Genomic DNA, 21,199 nt, shown 5'->3' with positions numbered 1-21,199 from the left:
TGATCAGAGTAAAGACTGCCATTCTGTATTTAATACCCTGAAGTGGGCAGTTATTGCTGTGGATCCCAAATAGGGCGAGTTTGGGATCAGGGCTGATGACATGCCCTGTCATTTCTGACAAAGTGGGACACATCTGGGACCAAAAGTTCAATCAATTTGGGCAAAGCCAAAACACGTGTCCGACAGATGCTGGATGTTGTGTGCATCGGTCACAAAGAGGATCCATGTTTGGGTTTATTGCGGCGAGTTTCACTTTTGAACAATGAAGACGATGTAACATTTGGAATTGAGTGAGTCCATGTCTCCCACATATTGACGTCTGGGGTACGTGTCCTCATGCTTCCTGCCACTCCTCATCTGTGAAGGACAGAGCCACATCACCCTCCCAGGCAGACTTGAAATGATCCAGAGCTGTTCTTTGTTGACTCATCAAAGTGGTGTGTATAGAAGACATGACTCTCCTGGCTGATGGATCTGAAGAGAGAATGAAATCCACTGGTGAGTCCTCTGGTAGATTTGGAAAACAAGCTGAATTTGACTTAGTAAAATGTCTGAATTGTAGGTATGGAACAAAATGACTGCGGGGAAGATTAAACCTGCCACATAGTTGTTCAAAGGAAGAAAATATACCATCTATATAACAGGACTTTATATTCGTTCTGCCTTCGTTTCTCCAGGTTTCAAATGAAGAGTCTAATAGCGACGGTAGGAAACAATGATTCGAGTTTATCGGTGCTAAATAAGACATTCTGTGCCACCCATGTTGTTTTCTAACTTGAGACCATATTTTCAAAGATTGTGTTGTGACAGAATGATGCTTTGAGTCGTATAATGACAAAGGCAGTGGGGAGAAGACTAAAGCTGCTCATGAGGTTGGATTACAGGACTCTTGTTCCATATTTAACCAGGACAGACTCTTTTCAAATTCAGAATGATGAGCACGGACATTACAGGCCCAATAATGAAGTTTCAAATCTGGAAGGTGCATCCCACCTCAAGATTTGCTCCTCTGCAAGAATTCCTCTCTTATTCTCACCTTTCTTTTGTTCCAGATAAATCCAGTTATTGCTTTATCTCAGTCTTTAACAAAGCTATTCTTGATATAAATGGGAATACATTGGAACAAAAGTAAGAATTTGGGAAGTGTGTTCATTTTCACTGCGTTTATTCTCCCAGCTAATGACATGGGGAGATTCGACCACCTGTCAAAATCAGACATGGTTTCACTCAGTAGTGGTTTAAAATTCTGTTTAAATAGTTCTGAAATGTGCTGAGTAACAGTAACACACAAATATTTAAATGCATTATGAACAAGTTTAAAGGGTAGATGAGCAAAAGATAAATGATTGGCTTCTGAGTTTATAGGGCATAACTCACTTTTACATCAATTTCATTAGTATCCAGACACCCGGCCATGTTCCTCCAAGAGAGCCATAATATTTGACAATGATTTCAATGGCTCTGATATATATATAATCATAAATCGTCTGCATACAGAGAAACGTTACTTTCTTCTCCCCCCCTCCTCATACCGCTGTAGGTTCCAAGCCAAGGGTTCAATAGCCGTTGCAAGCAGCAGGGGGGAGAGTGGACAGCCCTGTCTGGTGCCACGGTGGAGCCTCAAACACTGAGATCGAATTGGGCCTGTATTTATAGAGGCTTGAGGGGACATATACAGTATCTTAACCCAAGAAATGAAACCCAATCTTTTCATGGTGGAAAACAGAAAGTCCCATTGGAGCCGATCAAATGCCTTTACAGCATCCAGGAAAAGCTGTACTTCAGGGTTTTGGGGAGGAAAATTATTTGAATACAAAATATTCAACAATCTTCTAATATTATCAAATAAATGTCTGCGTTGAATAAATCCTGTTTGATCTGGTGAAATGATTGAAGGAAGAATCTTTTCCAGACGCGTTGCGAGTGTTTTAGCTGAAATCTTCATGTCGACATTTGAGAGGCTCATTGGTCTGTAGGAGCCAGGGTCAGGGTTCTGACCCTCTTTCAGTAGGACAGAGACTCAAGCCTCATAGAAGGTTGGTGGTCATAATTTAGTCTTATAGGACTCGACTTGAAAACATCAAGAAGCACTGGAGATAGAAGATCAGTGAAGGTTTGATAAGAATTTGCACTGAAACTGTCAGGAGCTTTGGAGGATTGGATCCTGTTAATTGCCATTTTCAGTTCATTCAAAGATATGGGTTCATCAAGAAGTGTTTTGCCCTGATGATCTACTTCTGGTACATTTATTTTGTTCAAAAAGCGATCAATGAATCCCTGATCGCCCTCAGATTGTGAAGAATATAGACGGCTGTAAAAGAATCTAACTTGATCATGAATCACTTCTGGGTCAGTTGTCATTTCACCAGAGGTTGTTTGAACCTGGGTGATCATTTTAGATGCTGCCAATTCCTTCAACTGATGAGCCAGAAGTCGTCCTGCTTTTTCTCCTTGTTCATAGGCTTGAAATCTTGCATGTGTCAGAAGTGTGGCAGCCTCCTTCGTGCTCTAAATATCCAACCTGGATCGCAGTAGTGCTCTGTCTCTCTACAAGTTCTCTGGAGGGTTAAAAGAGTTTTGCCGGTCAATGTCCAAAATCCTATCGGTGATTTCTTTTATATTTTTAATTTGGGTGCGGTGAACTGATGATTTAAATGAAATGATCTGCCCTCGAATATAAGCTTTAAGAGCTTCCCAGCGTGTCCCCTTAGAAACCTCTGCGTTATCCTTCATTTCCAGGTATATTTTAGTTTAGTGGGAACAAATTCAATGGAAGACTTATTTGACAAGAGAAGATGATCAAAGCGCCATCACATTGACATGTTTTTATGTTTAAAGGATAACTGCAAGAGGCGTGGCGCATGGTCTGACACAACTGTTGCCTCATAGTCACATTGTCTAATAGCAGGTAGAAAAACACAATCAATTAAGAAGTCATCAATTCTTGAATAAGAGCGATGGACGGGAGAGAAAACAAGAATATGCCCGATTTGTAGGGTTTTTCAAACGCCAGGGGTCGACCAGTTTATAAGTCTGTAAGAAATGTTTTAGGAATTGAGCTGATTTGGTGATTGGCTGGATGGTTTTAGATGATCTGTCTAAATGTGAATCTAAAACAGAGTTGAAATCACCTCCCAGAATTAAACGATATTTGTTTAAATGGATGAAAACATGTTTTTGAAGAAGCCCTCATCATCATAGTTGGGTGCATAAATGCTTGCAAGGATGACTGGAACATTGTTCAGCTGACTCTGACAAACTCAAATAAATCCACCCGAGTGTCTGAAATGACTTCTGAAGAAATCAATGGGATATTTTTCCGGACTACGACGGCGGCTCCTCTTGATTTGAAATTCAATTCAGAGTGAAAAACCTGACCAATCCAAGCTTTGCGTCGTTTGTGTCTATCTTGACACTTGAAGTGCGTTTCCTGCATAAAGACTATATCCGCCTTCAACTTTCTTCAGTGGCTCAGAATCTTTCCCCTTTTAATGGCATGATTAAGTCCTTTTACATTCCAACTAACATACTGCAGCAGGCTCTCCCCACTGACACTAATATCTACCATACAACGTCAAGGAAAACAATTTTACATAGGTGGACCGCATGATGGAAGTGAAAAAAAGAAAAAGAAACAAACCAAACAATGAAACAAAAAGCTTTCTTTTAACGTCCATGAACTCGCCCCCCACCCCTCACACCCCTCTGGAACTGATGAGCAAAACCTCCCCAGTCAAAGACACACGTGGTGATGTAACACCTAAGTAGCTGCACTTAAACTTGTTAAGCTAAAACTCCCATTTTAACTAGATATTTCAAAACAGTTGCCCACAAGAACAATGAAACTGTAAGAGTATCAGAACCACATTATATATGTATATGTTGTAAAACGTAAACTGAGAAATCACAACTTGTAACTTGTAAAGGCGTCCTCACTTGAGTTCAGTGAATCCCGTCTCACACTTGTTCATGAGAGATCAAAAGATCGGGGCTGTCTAGTCTTCACTCTCCTTGCGAAGGCTGAATTTTGGAGCGATCGAAATCTTCCGCAGTGTCAGGAGAGTCGAAAGTGTGGCCTCCTCCATTGAAAGTGACAGACAGTCTGGCCGGGTAGTAAAGGCTGTATACGACCTTAGCCTCTCGTAGCTTGGCTTTGACTACTAGCTAAACTAGCGGAGGTCTCCGAGCGAATAGATTCCAATTCATGTTTGAGTTCCTGTCGCAGAACCAGAATCTCGGTTTTGAAGTCAGTTAGAATTGCATCGCGAGACGCTTTCAGCTCGTCTCTTAGGGCTTGAAGCGTGAGCAGCTCTTACAATGTAGACATTTTACTATATTTCTAATGTCCACATTCAGTGGAAATAGCTGACTTTTTTTTAGGTTAAGTTTATATCCTGATATTTCGCCAAATAGTTTTAACAAATCTCGAATGTTTGGAATTGCTGTCTCTGTTTGTGATGTATAAATGAGCAAATCATCGGCGTATAAGGAGACTTGTCTTCTTCATCTCCTCTCTGTTTGCCTGTCAAGGACTTGTCTGATCTCAGAGCCACAGCAAGAGGCTCCATGGCTCAAACAAACCACAGACGGCTAAGAGAACATCCCTGCCCAGTGTGGTGACCAATATCTGTTGTTTGTTCGAACAGCAGCTGTTTTATCACCGTGATTCAACAAAGAAACCCATATGGCCCATATGATGCACAGATAGTAGGATCCTTGTCTTGTTTTGCTCAGAGTGTGATGCATGTCTGATTCAGAGTGTTTGGAAGATGCCCAGTTTTAAAAGACTCTACAAAGACTGTTGACAAAACAGGGGACAACTGAGTCATCAGTCACTCATCCAACTCAGTGGGAAAGCCATCTGGCCCTGGAGACTTTCAGGTCTGCAGTGATCTGAGTCCATCTTCTATTTCTACTGGTGTGATCGACCGCTCAAGATTGTGAACAAGATGATCAGCCACTTGTGGCAATACTAGGTTTTGGAAAAAAAAGTGTTGAATGTGTGGCTACCAGAAGTGACCTCTATAAAACTCTCACAGTACCATTCATAGTGAGTGACTGTGTAGTTCTCTTCCCTTCGTCTGTGACCACAGCACTGATTCTTTGGTTCTTGCTCCCTTCAGCTGCAGAGCCAGAATCTCTCCTGCTTTTTCACCATCTTCATAAAAAGTGCTCTTGTTTCTATTGAGGACATTTCCGAGTCTGGTGAAGCCGTTGTTCTAAGCGCTGAGCTTTTTCACTATGGGTCGTATTGTTATTTTCTCTGTCCATCAATATCACTTTATTTGTGAACATGGATGCAGTATTTTTGGGGTGATGGTCCCATTTTAAGGGGACAGATTGCAAGACAGGTGCAGTGATGACGATGGAAGAACACTGAGATCTTCAGACTCCAGTGAGAAGGTGATGATCTTCCAAACTCATGTGACTCTGGAGTCAAAGACTGAAGAGAGTGAATGACTCCATATGTGATGATGAGGAAAGTCAACAGTGCTGCTTCTAGATCTGCACGGAGGCTCCTCACTAGCTGCTGCTGGACAACCAGCTTCTGCTGGACACCATGTTGGTGAGCAGTGTTCTGGCCAGTGACCTGGACTTGATGCAGACAAGTTCCAGCAGCAGATTCAAGGCTCACATGATCCACCAACATCACAGCTGCTCCACTAGAAGCTGACAGAGTCCAGCAGTTCTCATGGATCAATCAAACACTCACACTTCTTCTGGTCAGATCATTAACCACTCTGGTCCACAGGGTTCCAGCCTGGAGGAAGAAAGAGAGAGAAGGATGAGAGCAGATCCATGTGACTTCAGATGTTTCAAGACTATTATCTCCTGCCGTTAAGTGGACGGCTCTTTCATGACTGTTGATGACAACAAAGATGGATCTCGAAGCAGCTGCTCAGTCTCTACTGTCTCCTTGGTGCTTCCACTGGTGTCCAGCAGGAGAACATGTCATGTGTTTGGATTCATGTGCTCAGTTCAGATGAAGAGTCTGAGCAGCCTCACACACCCACATCCTCTCTGTCTGCTCCTGGATCACATGTTCAGTCTGAAGCTCTTTGGAGCTCAGTCAGTCAGTTCTGCTGCTCTGTCCATACCTGAGAGTCTCCAGCCTCCAGTCTGGACTCCTCAGTCCAGCAGACAGCAGCTCCAGTCCTGGTCCTCCTGGATGGTTGTAGCTCAGGTCCAGCTCTCTCAGGTGGGAGGGATTAGAGGTCAGAGCTGAGGCCAGAGAAGCACAGCCTCTCTCTGAGATCTTACACCCTCTCAGACTGTAATGAAGGAGAAGCAGTGTTTTAGAAAACCATGAGAGCAGAAGAACCGTCCAGTGGTGGAGCAGAACTGAAGAGAGGAGATGATGTGTTCTGACCTGAGAGTCTCCAGGTGACAGTGTGGACTCTTCAGTCCAGCAGACAGCAGCTCCACTCCTGCATCCTTCAGGTCCCAGTTCTGACTCAGGTCCAGTTGTGTCAGACTAGAGGACGGAGAGCTGAGGACTGAGGACAGAAGGGAACCACTTCTCTCTGACAGGAAACAGCTGCTCAGGCTGTGAAAGAGACGAGTGTCATCAACAAGTGAGACTTTTTCAATCTTCTATCGTGACAAGACTTGAAAGACTTGATGTGAGGAGCCACTGAACTCTTTCCATTGAGAAGATCATCATCACATTATGGTTGGAATATTTGAAGCACTTTTATATCAGTCAGGATCAACTTGATCAAACATGTCTGAAACACTGCGACTGTTGTGAGGCCACAGTGTTTTCCACTTGTCTTGTTCCATGATCATTCAAACTAATTTCAAGGTGACTCTCAGTTACTTACTTCACTATTCACATTCGTTTTTGCAAGAAACGCAACAGACCTCATCTAGAAATGTTTCAAACGTTGGGGAAAAAAAGGATTTTTTTGAATAAAAACGTCTAAAAACCAAGCATCCACATTCGTTTTCACATGATGATACATGTTGACATAAGTTAAAGATATGGAATAATGCAATATGAATGCAAAGACATGACAAGGATATTATTGTATACCGGCCTGCAGGGATTGTTAGTGTCCAGCAGGTGTCAGTGTTCACTCACACAGTTTCAACACAGTGTGTCCTTGTGTTGAGACGCTTGATGACGCCTCATGTATCCATCACTGCCTCTTCGCTTCTGGACAGGTGTCTTGCGACCCTGCTGACTATTTGCAACAGAAGGTTTGATGGTTCTGTGAAGGCGCCCGTCAAGCGAAACAACGTGTTCCCAGTTTCTGGGTGTGAGAAGTGTTCTGGTGCTGTACATGAAAGTACCACTGGGTGGCGCTACTGTGTCATGGCCAGTTCAAAATCACCTTTTCGGTTGTCACCTGCTCCAGTAAGCTGCGGTCACAGCATGAGAAAGATGCGTGTGTCTGGCTAATAAACAAGATCATCTTTGGACCAGAAGAATTGACGTCTCTCGTTCTTTTCCCACCTGAACGCAACGTGTTGCTGCCGCATTGGACAACTCAACAGCGCCCCAGTATCTCAGAGATTTCAAGAGCGCTGCATCCCTCTGAAAGACTCTCAACTATGGTTGACTTTTCCGAGTCAGTCAAGTCTCTTTTTTGGCCCATTTTTCCTGAGGAGAAGAATCTGCCTCATCCTTCTGCAGCCCTTGATCTAAGGTGTTGATGGCCTGAGGCCACACCCTCCTCGCTGCTCAAACACACATCAGCTGATATGCATCAAGCATGAATGCATGTCAGGACAGTAAGCCTTCAATAAGCCTTCAGGTTTATCCAGCTTGGAGTTGGACATGATGGATACAATGCTGACATGGTCAGAAGAATCACTTGCACCTCATAACAGTGCTCACAGTGAGTCTCCATCAGGATCAACTTGATCAAACACCAAGTCAACAACACAGTGGTGATGAACGAGCGACTCAAGTGTTGTTGTTCAAGAGGAGACTTCATCTTCACCTCCCTCTCTAACACAGTGCAGCAGAGGTTTCTTCAGAAGAGCAGACTTTCAGAGCAACTACTGACTCATTGGTTCATGCTGATGTTTGGAACATGAGCAAGTGAATGTGTTCATGTGATGTTGGTCTGATTTGGATCCTCAAGATGAAGTGGAACAGGAAATGTTTTTCAATATTCAGTTACAGAGAAGAAAGTAGCTCAAGATGTCACTTCAGCAGATGAAGGTCATGGTTGTCTACTTCCTCTGCAAAAGCTGTGTCTCCAGTCTTCAACTCAAACATCATTTCTATTGTGTCCTGCAGATGGAAAGGTCCATCTGGAGGAGGAGAAGGTTGGAGCATTTCTTGGTTCCTCTTTAGAAGCTCAAACACATGACTACAGGAGGAACCTGCTGAAGACTGATGCCACTGAGAATCAGCTGCTTCATTAAAGACCAAACTGTGACTCTCTGAAGCTGCAGTCTCCACCTCTGACTTTGACATTTCAGCTCTGAAGCTGGACAGATGATGTGTCCATACCTGAGAGTCTCCAGGTGACAGTGTGGACTCTTCAGTCCAGCAGACAGCAGCTCCACTCCTGCATCCTTCAGGTCCATGTTCTCACTCAGGTCCAGTTGTGTCAGACTAGAGGACGGAGAGCTGAGGACTGAGGACAGAAGGGAACCACTTCTCTCTGACAGTCCACAGAGTCTCAGGCTGTGAAAGAGACGAGTGTCATCAACAAGTGAGACTTTTTCAATCCTCTATTGTGACAAGACTTGAAAGACTTGATGTGAGGAGCCACTGAACTCTTTCCATTCAGAAGATCATTGTGGTAGAAATGTAGGAGCTTCTACTGATGAATCTTCCTCTTCTTGATGATCACACTTGAAACTAGCTACTTGAAGGTGCTCAGGTCACCGGCTGCTTGCCTCCACAGTATCTCAAGGTTCTTGTGTTTATCACGTGGTGGAAGTGAGTGAAGATTCTCTTGCATGTGTGGAGGTCATTGTGTCGACTGAACTCTCTGAACTCCATCCACTTTTTGTTCCACTTCAGCTCTGATCAGAACAAGCGAGTCTTCAATCGTCTCCAAAAGTCGCAGCCTTCAGTCGCTAACTTGAAGCCACTCAGTGTGAATGTCACCATGTTGTGTGTCTGGAGGTTCAGAATGTGGACTGCTCCAGTGGTGGACGTGGCTTCAGCCTTGCTCTGTCAGTGGAACCGTCCTTGTTGAGGTGTGGACACTGCCAGCAGACGGAAACCATCTGTGATCAGCAGGAATATGTGGAGGAGCAGGTGTGATGCAGTGAGGAGACGTTTGTCCTGATTTCACTCGCCTGCTAACCGTCCCAGACAGGAAGTGTCCCCCTCAACAAATTCACTTTCCAGTGCCCATGTTGAAGAGAGCAGCATCTGGGGGGCGCAGTGGAGCCTGCTACAGACTAGACCTCTGTGTGGGGGGTCAGCAGAGCAACTGTTTCATGAGTGAGTTGGACTTTGATCAGAGAATCTTCCTCTGGTCCTCTCAACCTCACACCATGTTCTGTTTGATGCCAACTCTGCTGACTCAGCACAACACAGCTCACTGGAGTGTTGGAGCAAAGTGGTGAGAAAACTGTGACTCTCTGAAGCTGCAGTCTCCACCTCTGACTTTCACATTTCAGCTCTGAAGCTGGACAGATGATGTGTTCTGACCTGAGAGTCTCCAGGTGACAGTGTGGACTCTTCAGTCCAGCAGACAGCAGCTCCACTCCTGCATCCTTCAGGTCCCTGTTGTAGCTCAGGTGCAGTTGTGTCAGACTAGAGGACGGAGAGCTGAGGACTGAGGACAGAAGGGAACCACTTCTCTCTGACAGTCCACAGTAGCTCAGGCTGTGAAAGAGACGAGTGTCATCAACAAGTGAGACTTTTTCAATCCTCTATTGTGACAAGACTTGAAAGACTTGATGTGAGGAGCCACTGAACTCTTTCCATTCAGAAGATCATCATCACATTATGGTTGGAATATTTGAAGCACTTTTATATCAGTCAGGATCAACTTGATCAAACACCAAGTCAACAACACAGTGGTGATGAACGAGCGACTCAAGTGTTGTTGTTCAAGAGGAGACTTCATCTTCACCTCCCTCTCTAACACAGTGCAGCAGAGGTTTCTTCAGAAGAGCAGACTTTCAGAGCAACTACTGACTCATTGGTTCATGCTGATGTTTGGAACATGAGCAAGTGAATGTGTTCATGTGATGTTGGTCTGATTTGGATCCTCAAGATGAAGTGGAACAGGAAATGTTTTTCAATATTCAGTTACAAAGAAGAAAGTAGCTCAAGATGTCACTTCAGCAGATGAAGGTCATGGTTGTCTACTTCCTCTGCAAAAGCTGTGTCTCCAGTCTTCAACTCAAACATCATTTCTATTGTGTCCTGCAGATGGAAAGGTCCATCTGGAGGAGGAGAAGGTTGGAGCATTTCTTGGTTCCTCTTTAGAAGCTCAAACACATGACTACAGGAGGAACCTGCTGAAGACTGATGCCACTGAGAATCAGCTGCTTCATTGAAGAGCAAACTGTGACTCTCTGGAGCTGCAGTCTCCACCTCTGACTTTCACATTTTAGCTCTGAAGCTGGACAGATGATGTGTTCTGACCTGAGAGTCTCCAGGTGACAGTGTGGACTCTTCAGTCCAGCAGACAGCAGCTCCACTCCTGCATCCTTCAGGTCCCTGTTGTCACTCAGGTCCAGTTGTGTCAGACTAGAGGACGGAGAGCTGAGGACTGAGGACAGAAGGGAACCACTTCTCTCTGACAGTCCACAGAGTCTCAGGCTGTGAAAGAGACGAGTGTCATCAACAAGTGAGACTTTTTCAATCCTCTATTGTGACAAGACTTGAAAGACTTGATGTGAGGAGCCACTGAACTCTTTCCATTAAGAAGATCCTCATCACATTATTGTTGGAATATTTGAAGCACTTTTATATCAGTCAGGATCAACTTGATCAAACACCAAGTCAACAACACAGTGGTGATGAACGAGCGACTCAAGTGTTGTTGTTCAAGAGGAGACTTCATCTTCACCTCCCTCTCTAACACAGTGCAGCAGAGGTTTCTTCAGAAGAGCAGACTTTCAGAGCAACTACTGACTCATTGGTTCATGCTGATGTTTGGAACATGAGCAAGTGAATGTGTTCATGTGATGTTGGTCTGATTTGGATCCTCAAGATGAAGTGGAACAGGAAATGTTTTTCAATATTCAGTTACAGAGAAGAAAGTAGCTCAAGATGTCACTTCAGCAGATGAAGGTCATGGTTGTCAACTTCCTCTGCAAAAGCTGTGTCTCCAGTCTTCAACTCAAACATCATTTCTATTGTGTCCTGCAGATGGAAAGGTCCATCTGGAGGAAGAGAAGGTTGGAGCATTTCTTGGTTCCTCTTCAGAAGCTCAAACTGTTAGAAAGGTTCCAGTGTGAGGTTTTACCCTTTTGTTCAATATGGGTGAGTGCTGTTCCTTTCAGAGTTTTGGTTGGGAGTAGCGTTGCACAATCTACTGACGTTGCGATCGCGGAACTCATTCTTTTGCTGGAAGTCGTTGGGTAGAGTGGATGTGTCATGGTGCTTTCTTGACTAACGTAAGTTTCATTCAGGATGTTCCTACAAGTGTTCGCTGCGCGTTTGTGTTACTTGCTGTTTCAGTGCTCAGAGTGGGGCCGGCGCTTCGTACGTGGAGCGTAGTGTTGCGCTGTCTCCGACGTGGTATGGGCCACGTTATCTACCTGGCGGTGTAGACAGACTCGCTGCAGCGGATCCTTTGATCTCAATTGAGTTCATTTCAGTCTGTTTTCTTTCCCCCACGTTTGGGGTTTTTGTATTATTTAATTGTGGATGTGTTTACAGTTTATTAATAGTTTGTTGGTTGGTCTTAATATTGATGTTAAGACTCATTCTTGGTACATATTGTGTATTTATGTATATTCATTGTTGATGGTTCTTCTGTTGCAGAACCAGCCACACACCTAATTGCATCCACACCCACATCCTTCTAAAGATCAGTCTTCATACTTTGTACTGCGCCTCCAGTAAAGGATTTGAACCGGACCTCCATCTCCATTCATTGTGCTCTGACCGACACACCAGAGCGACCAGCACTTCCTACAGCAGAACCAACACCTCTACAGTCCCCTGAAGAGTTTCTTCACAATACAAACACATGAGTACAGGAGGAACCTGCTGAAGACTGATGCCACTGAGAATCAGCTGCTTCATTGAAGAGCAAACTGTGACTCTCTGAAGCTGCAGTCTCCACCTCTGACTTTCACATTTCAGCTGTGAAGCTGGACAGATGATGTGTTCTGACCTGAGAGTCTCCAGGTGACAGTGTGGACTCTTCAGTCCAGCAGACAGCAGCTCCACTTCTGCATCCTCCAGGTCCCTGTTCTCACTCAGGTCCAGTTGTGTCAGACTAGAGGACGGAGAGCTGAGGACTGAGGACAGAAGGGAACCACTTCTCTCTGACAGGTCACAGTAGCTCAGTCTGTGAAAGAGACGAGTGTCATCAACAAGTGAGACTTTTTCAATCCTCTATTGAGACAAGACTTGAAAGACTTGATGTGAGGAGCCACTGAACTCTTTCCATTCAGAAGATCATCACCACATTATTGTTGGAATATTTGAAGCACTTTTATATCAGTCAGGATCAACTTGATCAAACATGTCTGAAACACTGCGACTGTTGTGAGGCCAAAGTGTTTTTGAATCCTATTATTGGTCAAAAGAGCAACAAGAAGAAAGAAACATGGAGATGATGATGACAAAACATCTCAAAGTCAAACTCAGTGGACCCAACAGAGAAAAGAGCTCTGATGAAAAACAGTGTGATTCTGCTCCAATATCATGAACATGAGCTGCAGAGATGATGATTCTATTGGAGCAGATGAACATTGTCCTCAATATCTTCAATATCAAACCATAAATCCACTGGAGGAATGTGTGAAGCAGAAATGGAGACTTGAGAGAAACAAAGTCAAACTGTAGTGAAGCAGAAAACACCTGGACAAGAAGAGAAAACCAAGTGTTTTCTCAGCAACATGACAAACATCAGTCACTATGATGGACAAGAAAGAGACACTAAACAGTCCATGTTGTTTCAGAAAGACTTCAGAAAAGTGGATCATTTCTTTGGAAAAATCAGAAGAAGAAGAAGAAAAAGAGGAAGTGAAATCTAGAAATGGAGCTGTAACATCAGAACCTGTTTCCAGATCAATAAATATTGATCAACATGTCTGACCTGAGAGTCTCCAGGTGACAGTGTGGACTCTTCAGTCCAGCAGACAGCAGCTCCACTCCTGCATCCTCCAGGTACCAGTTCTCACTCAGGTCCAGTTGTGTCAGACTAGAGGACGGAGAGCTGAGGACTGAGGACAGAAGGGAACCACTTCTCTCTGACAGTCCACACTCTAGCAGGCTGTGAAAGAGACGAGTGTCATCAACAAGTGAGACTTTTTCAATCCTCTATTGTGACAAGACTTGAAAGACTTGATGTGAGGAGCCACTGAACTCTTTCCATTCAGAAGATCATCATCACATTATTGTTGGAATATTTGAAGCACTTTTATATCAGTCAGGATCAACTTGATCAAACACCAAGTCAACAACACAGTGGTGATGAACGAGCGACTCAAGTGTTGTTGTTCAAGAGGAGACTTCATCTTCACCTCCCTCTCTAACACAGTGCAGCAGAGGTTTCTTCAGAAGAGCAGACTTTCAGAGCAACTACTGACTCATTGGTTCATGCTGATGTTTGGAACATGAGCAAGTGAATGTGTTCATGTGATGTTGGTCTGATTTGGATCCTCAAGATGAAGTGGAACAGGAAATGTTTTTCAATATTCAGTTACAGAGAAGAAAGTAGCTCAAGATGTCACTTCAGCAGATGAAGGTCATGGTTGTCTACTTCCTCTGCAAAAGCTGTGTCTCCAGTCTTCAACTCAAACATCATTTCTATTGTGTCCTGCAGATGGAAAGGTCCATCTGGAGGAGGAGAAGGTTGGAGCATTTCTTGGTTCCTCTTTAGAAGCTCAAACACATGACTACAGGAGGAACCTGCTGAAGACTGATGCCACTGAGAATCAGCTGCTTCATTAAAGACCAAACTGTGACTCTCTGAAGCTGCAGTCTCCACCTCTGACTTTGACATTTCAGCTCTGAAGCTGGACAGATGATGTGTCCATACCTGAGAGTCTCCAGGTGACAGTGTGGACTCTTCAGTCCAGCAGACAGCAGCTCCACTCCTGCATCCTTCAGGTCCATGTTCTCACTCAGGTCCAGTTGTGTCAGACTAGAGGACGGAGAGCTGAGGACTGAGGACAGAAGGGAACCACTTCTCTCTGACAGTCCACAGAGTCTCAGGCTGTGAAAGAGACGAGTGTCATCAACAAGTGAGACTTTTTCAATCCTCTATTGTGACAAGACTTGAAAGACTTGATGTGAGGAGCCACTGAACTCTTTCCATTCAGAAGATCATTGTGGTAGAAATGTAGGAGCTTCTACTGATGAATCTTCCTCTTCTTGATGATCACACTTGAAACTAGCTACTTGAAGGTGCTCAGGTCACCGGCTGCTTGCCTCCACAGTATCTCAAGGTTCTTGTGTTTATCACGTGGTGGAAGTGAGTGAAGATTCTCTTGCATGTGTGGAGGTCATTGTGTCGACTGAACTCTCTGAACTCCATCCACTTTTTGTTCCACTTCAGCTCTGATCAGAACAAGCGAGTCTTCAATCGTCTCCAAAAGTCGCAGCCTTCAGTCGCTAACTTGAAGCCACTCAGTGTGAATGTCACCATGTTGTGTGTCTGGAGGTTCAGAATGTGGACTGCTCCAGTGGTGGACGTGGCTTCAGCCTTGCTCTGTCAGTGGAACCGTCCTTGTTGAGGTGTGGACACTGCCAGCAGACGGAAACCATCTGTGATCAGCAGGAATATGTGGAGGAGCAGGTGTGATGCAGTGAGGAGACGTTTGTCCTGATTTCACTCGCCTGCTAACCGTCCCAGACAGGAAGTGTCCCCCTCAACAAATTCACTTTCCAGTGCCCATGTTGAAGAGAGCAGCATCTGGGGGGCGCAGTGGAGCCTGCTACAGACTAGACCTCTGTGTGGGGGGTCAGCAGAGCAACTGTTTCATGAGTGAGTTGGACTTTGATCAGAGAATCTTCCTCTGGTCCTCTCAACCTCACACCATGTTCTGTTTGATGCCAACTCTGCTGACTCAGCACAACACAGCTCACTGGAGTGTTGGAGCAAAGTGGTGAGAAAACTGTGACTCTCTGAAGCTGCAGTCTCCACCTCTGACTTTCACATTTCAGCTCTGAAGCTGGACAGATGATGTGTTCTGACCTGAGAGTCTCCAGGTGACAGTGTGGACTCTTCAGTCCAGCAGACAGCAGCTCCACTCCTGCATCCTTCAGGTCCCTGTTGTAGCTCAGGTGCAGTTGTGTCAGACTAGAGGACGGAGAGCTGAGGACTGAGGACAGAAGGGAACCACTTCTCTCTGACAGTCCACAGCTGCTCAGGCTGTGAAAGAGACGAGTGTCATCAACAAGTGAGACTTTTTCAATCCTCTATTGTGACAAGACTTGAAAGACTTGATGTGAGGAGCCACTGAACTCTTTCCATTCAGAAGATCATCATCACATTATGGTTGGAATATTTGAAGCACTTTTATATCAGTCAGGATCAACTTGATCAAACACCAAGTCAACAACACAGTGGTGATGAACGAGCGACTCAAGTGTTGTTGTTCAAGAGGAGACTTCATCTTCACCTCCCTCTCTAACACAGTGCAGCAGAGGTTTCTTCAGAAGAGCAGACTTTCAGAGCAACTACTGACTCATTGGTTCATGCTGATGTTTGGAACATGAGCAAGTGAATGTGTTCATGTGATGTTGGTCTGATTTGGATCCTCAAGATGAAGTGGAACAGGAAATGTTTTTCAATATTCAGTTACAAAGAAGAAAGTAGCTCAAGATGTCACTTCAGCAGATGAAGGTCATGGTTGTCTACTTCCTCTGCAAAAGCTGTGTCTCCAGTCTTCAACTCAAACATCATTTCTATTGTGTCCTGCAGATGGAAAGGTCCATCTGGAGGAGGAGAAGGTTGGAGCATTTCTTGGTTCCTCTTTAGAAGCTCAAACACATGACTACAGGAGGAACCTGCTGAAGACTGATGCCACTGAGAATCAGCTGCTTCATTGAAGAGCAAACTGTGACTCTCTGGAGCTGCAGTCTCCACCTCTGACTTTCACATTTTAGCTCTGAAGCTGGACAGATGATGTGTTCTGACCTGAGAGTCTCCAGGTGACAGTGTGGACTCTTCAGTCCAGCAGACAGCAGCTCCACTCCTGCATCCTCCAGGTAACTGTTGCCACTCAGGTCCAGTTGTGTCAGACTAGAGGACGGAGAGCTGAGGACTGAGGACAGAAGGGAACCACTTCTCTCTGACAGTCCACAGAGTCTCAGGCTGTGAAAGAGACGAGTGTCATCAACAAGTGAGACTTTTTCAATCCTCTATTGTGACAAGACTTGAAAGACTTGATGTGAGGAGCCACTGAACTCTTTCCATTAAGAAGATCCTCATCACATTATTGTTGGAATATTTGAAGCACTTTTATATCAGTCAGGATCAACTTGATCAAACACCAAGTCAACAACACAGTGGTGATGAACGAGCGACTCAAGTGTTGTTGTTCAAGAGGAGACTTCATCTTCACCTCCCTCTCTAACACAGTGCAGCAGAGGTTTCTTCAGAAGAGCAGACTTTCAGAGCAACTACTGACTCATTGGTTCATGCTGATGTTTGGAACATGAGCAAGTGAATGTGTTCATGTGATGTTGGTCTGATTTGGATCCTCAAGATGAAGTGGAACAGGAAATGTTTTTCAATATTCAGTTACAGAGAAGAAAGTAGCTCAAGATGTCACTTCAGCAGATGAAGGTCATGGTTGTCAACTTCCTCTGCAAAAGCTGTGTCTCCAGTCTTCAACTCAAACATCATTTCTATTGTGTCCTCCAGATGGAAAGGTCCATCTGGAGGAGGAGAAGGTTGGAGCATTTCTTGGTTCCTCTTCAGAAGCTCAAACTGTTAGAAAGGTTCCAGTGTGAGGTTTTACCCTTTTGTTCAATATGGGTGAGTGCTGTTCCTTTCAGAGTTTTGGTTGGGAGTAGCGTTGCACAATCTACTGACGTTGCGATCGCGGAACTCATTCTTTTGCTGGAAGTCGTTGGGTAGAGTGGATGTGTCATGGTGCTTTCTTGACTAACGTAAGTTTCATTCAGGATGTTCCTACAAGTGTTCGCTGCGCGTTTGTGTTACTTGCTGTTTCAGTGCTCAGAGTGGGGCCGGCGCTTCGTACGTGGAGCGTAGTGTTGCGCTGTCTCCGACGTGGTATGGGCCACGTTATCTACCTGGCGGTGTAGACAGACTCGCTGCAGCGGATCCTTTGATCTCAATTGAGTTCATTTCAGTCTGTTTTCTTTCCCCCACGTTTGGGGTTTTTGTATTATTTAATTGTGGATGTGTTTACAGTTTATTAATAGTTTGTTGGTTGGTCTTAATATTGATGTTAAGACTCATTCTTGGTACATATTGTGTATTTATGTATATTCATTGTTGATGGTTCTTCTGTTGCAGAACCAGCCACACACCTAATTGCATCCACACCCACATCCTTCTAAAGATCAGTCTTCATACTTTGTACTGCGCCTCCAGTAAAGGATTTGAACCGGACCTCCATCTCCATTCATTGTGCTCTGACCGACACACCAGAGCGACCAGCACTTCCTACAGCAGAACCAACACCTCTACAGTCCCCTGAAGAGTTTCTTCACAATACAAACACATGACTACAGGAGGAACCTGCTGAAGACTGATGCCACTGAGAATCAGCTGCTTCATTGAAGAGCAAACTGTGACTCTCTGAAGCTGCAGTCTCCACCTCTGACTTTCACATTTCAGCTGTGAAGCTGGACAGATGATGTGTTCTGACCTGAGAGTCTCCAGGTGACAGTGTGGACTCTTCAGTCCAGCAGACAGCAGCTCCACTCCTGCATCCTTCAGCTTGTTCTCACTCAGGTCCAGTTGTGTCAGACTAGAGGACGGAGAGCTGAGGACTGAGGACAGAAGGGAACCACTTCTCTCTGACAGTCCACAGTCGCTCAGGCTGAATAAAATGAAGAAGGAAATCAAACGTTCATGTCCAGTTCACATGAGGGCTGTAACCAGATCAGATTTGTGCTTGACGATTATCGTGGGCAAAACACGTCACGCTAACGATATGATCACGACATGGATCAAAATGTGAAGAGCGATTCTGCAGTCAGTGAAATCCATGTGTAACTTGATGCTGTGTGTTTCCTCTCAGTTGCCAAAGGAAAGAACAGCCTCTCCACTCCACTGCTGTCATCACTGAGGTTTCCAAATGAAGACCTGACTGGAACACTTCCTTTCCCTGCTCACACAACTCACTCTCTCTGCTGTCCAAAATCTTCAGGCTGCTGAAGGCCAAGCTTGGATTTCCCCCCTTTCCAAGCTCCATGAGCTCAGCATTGTTTTGGAGAGGAACACAGTGTCTCCTAGTGAGGACTGTCAGAGTCTCAGCCTCTTCCCTGCACCAGGAGTCAGCGCCTCACTTCCCCTCTTTGGAGGCTCAACACTTGCTGGTTCTGGTGTCGCTTCAGTCGGTGATGGAGCCGTTTACACGACATTAAAAATTCATTTTTTAATATCGCGAGGATCATCAATAGCGGTACATGGCTACAGCCCTAGTTCAGATCATCAGAGATGTTTCAGTGTTTGATCCACTTACAGAACTTTCTTTGAAGCCTGGACCACTGGCAGCAGCCTCTCAAGAGCCTCCTCTGAAGCAGAGTATTTCCTCAGGTCAAACACGTCCAGATCTTCCTCTGAGGACAGTAAGATGAAGGCCAGGGTGGACCACTGAGCAGGAGACAGTTGATCTGTGGAGAGAGCTCCTGATCTGAGCTGCTGTTGGACCTGCTCCACTAGAGAAGTGTCCTTCACTTCACTCAGACAGTGGAACAGATTGATGATTCTCTCTGGAGACACGTTCTCACTTATCTTCTTCTTGATGAGCTCTGCTGTTTTCCGATGGGTCCCGGAGCTACTTCCTGTCTGTGTCAACAAACCTGGAAGGAGCCTCTGGCTGGTCTGCAGAGAAAGACCCAGAAGGAAGCGCAGGAACAGGTCCAGATGTCCATTTGGACTTTCTACAGCTTCATTTATTGCTGTCTGGTAGAATGGTTTGATGTGACGTCTGAAGATTTTTGCCAGTTTGGATGTTTGCTGCGAGTCGAGCAGGTTGACTCCCGAGTTGAAGAACTTCAGGTGGACATGAAGAGCAGCCAGAAACTCCTGGAGACTCAGGTGGATGAAGCAGAAGACCTTCTCCTGGTACAGTCCTCTCTCCTCTCTGAAGATCTGTGTGAAGACTCCTGAGTAAAGTGCAGCAGCTGTGATGTCGATGCCACACTCTGCGAGGTCTGACTCATAGAAGATCAAGTTTCCTCTCTGCAGCTGCTCAAAAGCCAGTTTTCCCAGAGACTCCATCATCTTCCTGCTCTCAGGATCCCAAACTGGGTCGGTCCCAGCTCCTCCATGGTACTTGAGCTTCTTGACTTTGGCCTGAACCACCAGGAAGTGGATGTACATCTCAGTCAGGGTCTTGGGCAGCTCTCCGGTCTCTCTGCTCTTCAACATGTCCTCCAGAACTGTGGCAGTGATCCAGCAGAAGATGGGGATGTGACACATGATGTAGAGGCTTCGTGAGCTCCTGATGTGAGACATGACGGTGGTCTGCTTCTTTCGTCTGAACCTCTTCCTGAAGTACTCCTCCTTCTGGAGGTCAGTGAACCCTCTCACCTCGGTCACCATGTCCACACACTCAGGAGGGATCTGATTGGCTGCTGCAGGTCGTGTGGTGATCCAGAGCTGAGCTGAGGGAAGCAGCTTCCCCCTGATGAGGTTGGTCAGCAGGACGTCTACTGAGGTGGACTCTGTAGCTGCTGTCAGGACCCGACTGTTGAAGTCCAGAGGGAGTCGACACTCGTCCAGACCGTCCAAGATGAACAGAACCTGGACTCCTTCAAAGCTGCTGAGTCCTGAGTCTTTGGTTTCAGGAAAGAAGAGATGAACAAGTTCCACCAAACTCAACTGCTTCTCTTTCAGCAGGTTCAGCTCTCTGAAGGTGAAAGGAAACAGGAGCTGGAAGTTGTGGTGGACTTTGTCTTCAGCCCAGTCCAGAGTCAGCTTCTGTGTCAGGAGGGTCTTCCCAATGCCAGCCACGCCCTTCGTCAGCAGGCTCCTGATTGGTGGGTCTGTGTCAGGTGAGGCTTTAAAGAGGTCTTCTGGTCTGATGGTAGTTCCTGGTCTGGTCTGCTGCCTGGTTGCTGCTTCGATCTGTCGGACCTCGTGCTCCTGGTTGACCTGCTCTGTGCCCCCCTCAGTGATGTAGAGCTCTGTGTAGATCTGATTCAGAGGGGCAGAGTTTCCTGCTCTAGCGACCCCCTCAGACACACTGTGGAACTTCTTCTGCAGGCTCCTCTTCAGTCGCCCTGCACACACTCCAGCACCACTTCCTGAGTGAAGAGAGAAGTCACATGATCAGAGGAGTCAAGATGCCAGTGACTCTCTGACACAGGCAGAATCAGCATTTCTTGGCTCTGTCAAGGATTTCAGGAACATTTGGCATGACTCATCTGAAGAACAGCTCAGTGCACATCAATGAGGAGTTTCTGGGGAGTGAGGAAGAGGAGAGCTGAGCTACTGCCTGCGATGAAGGAGGCACAAGCAAGAGAAGATGATGGCATCATCAGCTCCGACCGCCTTTGACTGTGAGGCCAAGGAGAAGTGACTGAGCAGTGTGGAGACCCCCAAATCCAAAGTTGAGCTCCAGGTTGATGTGACCTGTCAAAAGCCTGGTGCCATAAAAGGCTTGAGTATGACTCACATTCATGTGAACAGTTGGAGAAATGCACTTGGTGACATTAGCAGTTGGATTCGTGGAGAAACGATGAAGACACTTGCTGTCTCAGAAACACATTTAGACCTTTCAGTCACATGTGTGGAGGCACATCAGGCCCAAACACATCCCCATCATGGTGAGAACTGATGGGGATGTTTTGGGGGGGAGTCGTCTTCCAGTCAGGGTCAGGTATATTCTCAAACACCTCATGAGGAGAGAAAGAATGGTGGCAGTGTAGCGGCTGAGAAAAGGC

General features: G+C 45.6%; 1 protein-coding gene across 1 annotated transcript in view; it reads right to left on the bottom strand.

Moving 5' to 3' along the window:
* The window catches only part of LOC128752751 (NACHT, LRR and PYD domains-containing protein 14-like), a 66,271-nt gene extending 46,157 nt beyond the window's left edge, over positions 1-20,114 (bottom strand). The window contains exons 1-9 of the mRNA XM_053854347.1: positions 18,772-20,114; positions 17,953-18,126; positions 16,251-16,427; positions 15,306-15,482; positions 14,148-14,324; positions 13,203-13,379; positions 12,273-12,449; positions 10,571-10,747; positions 9,626-9,802 (exon numbers count right to left, since the gene is read on the bottom strand). Of these exons, the coding sequence (XP_053710322.1) occupies positions 9,626-9,802; positions 10,571-10,747; positions 12,273-12,449; positions 13,203-13,379; positions 14,148-14,324; positions 15,306-15,482; positions 16,251-16,427; positions 17,953-18,126; positions 18,772-19,856 (2,498 nt within the window). The 5' untranslated portion in view covers positions 19,857-20,114. The remainder of the gene's footprint in view (positions 1-9,625; positions 9,803-10,570; positions 10,748-12,272; positions 12,450-13,202; positions 13,380-14,147; positions 14,325-15,305; positions 15,483-16,250; positions 16,428-17,952; positions 18,127-18,771) is intronic.
* Between the last annotated feature and the right edge of the window lie 1,085 nt (positions 20,115-21,199).

Source organism: Synchiropus splendidus, chromosome 1 (assembly GCF_027744825.2).
Source record: "Synchiropus splendidus isolate RoL2022-P1 chromosome 1, RoL_Sspl_1.0, whole genome shotgun sequence".
Taxonomy (NCBI): Eukaryota; Metazoa; Chordata; class Actinopteri; order Syngnathiformes; family Callionymidae; genus Synchiropus; species Synchiropus splendidus.
This window is presented reverse-complemented; position numbering and strand designations above follow the sequence as displayed.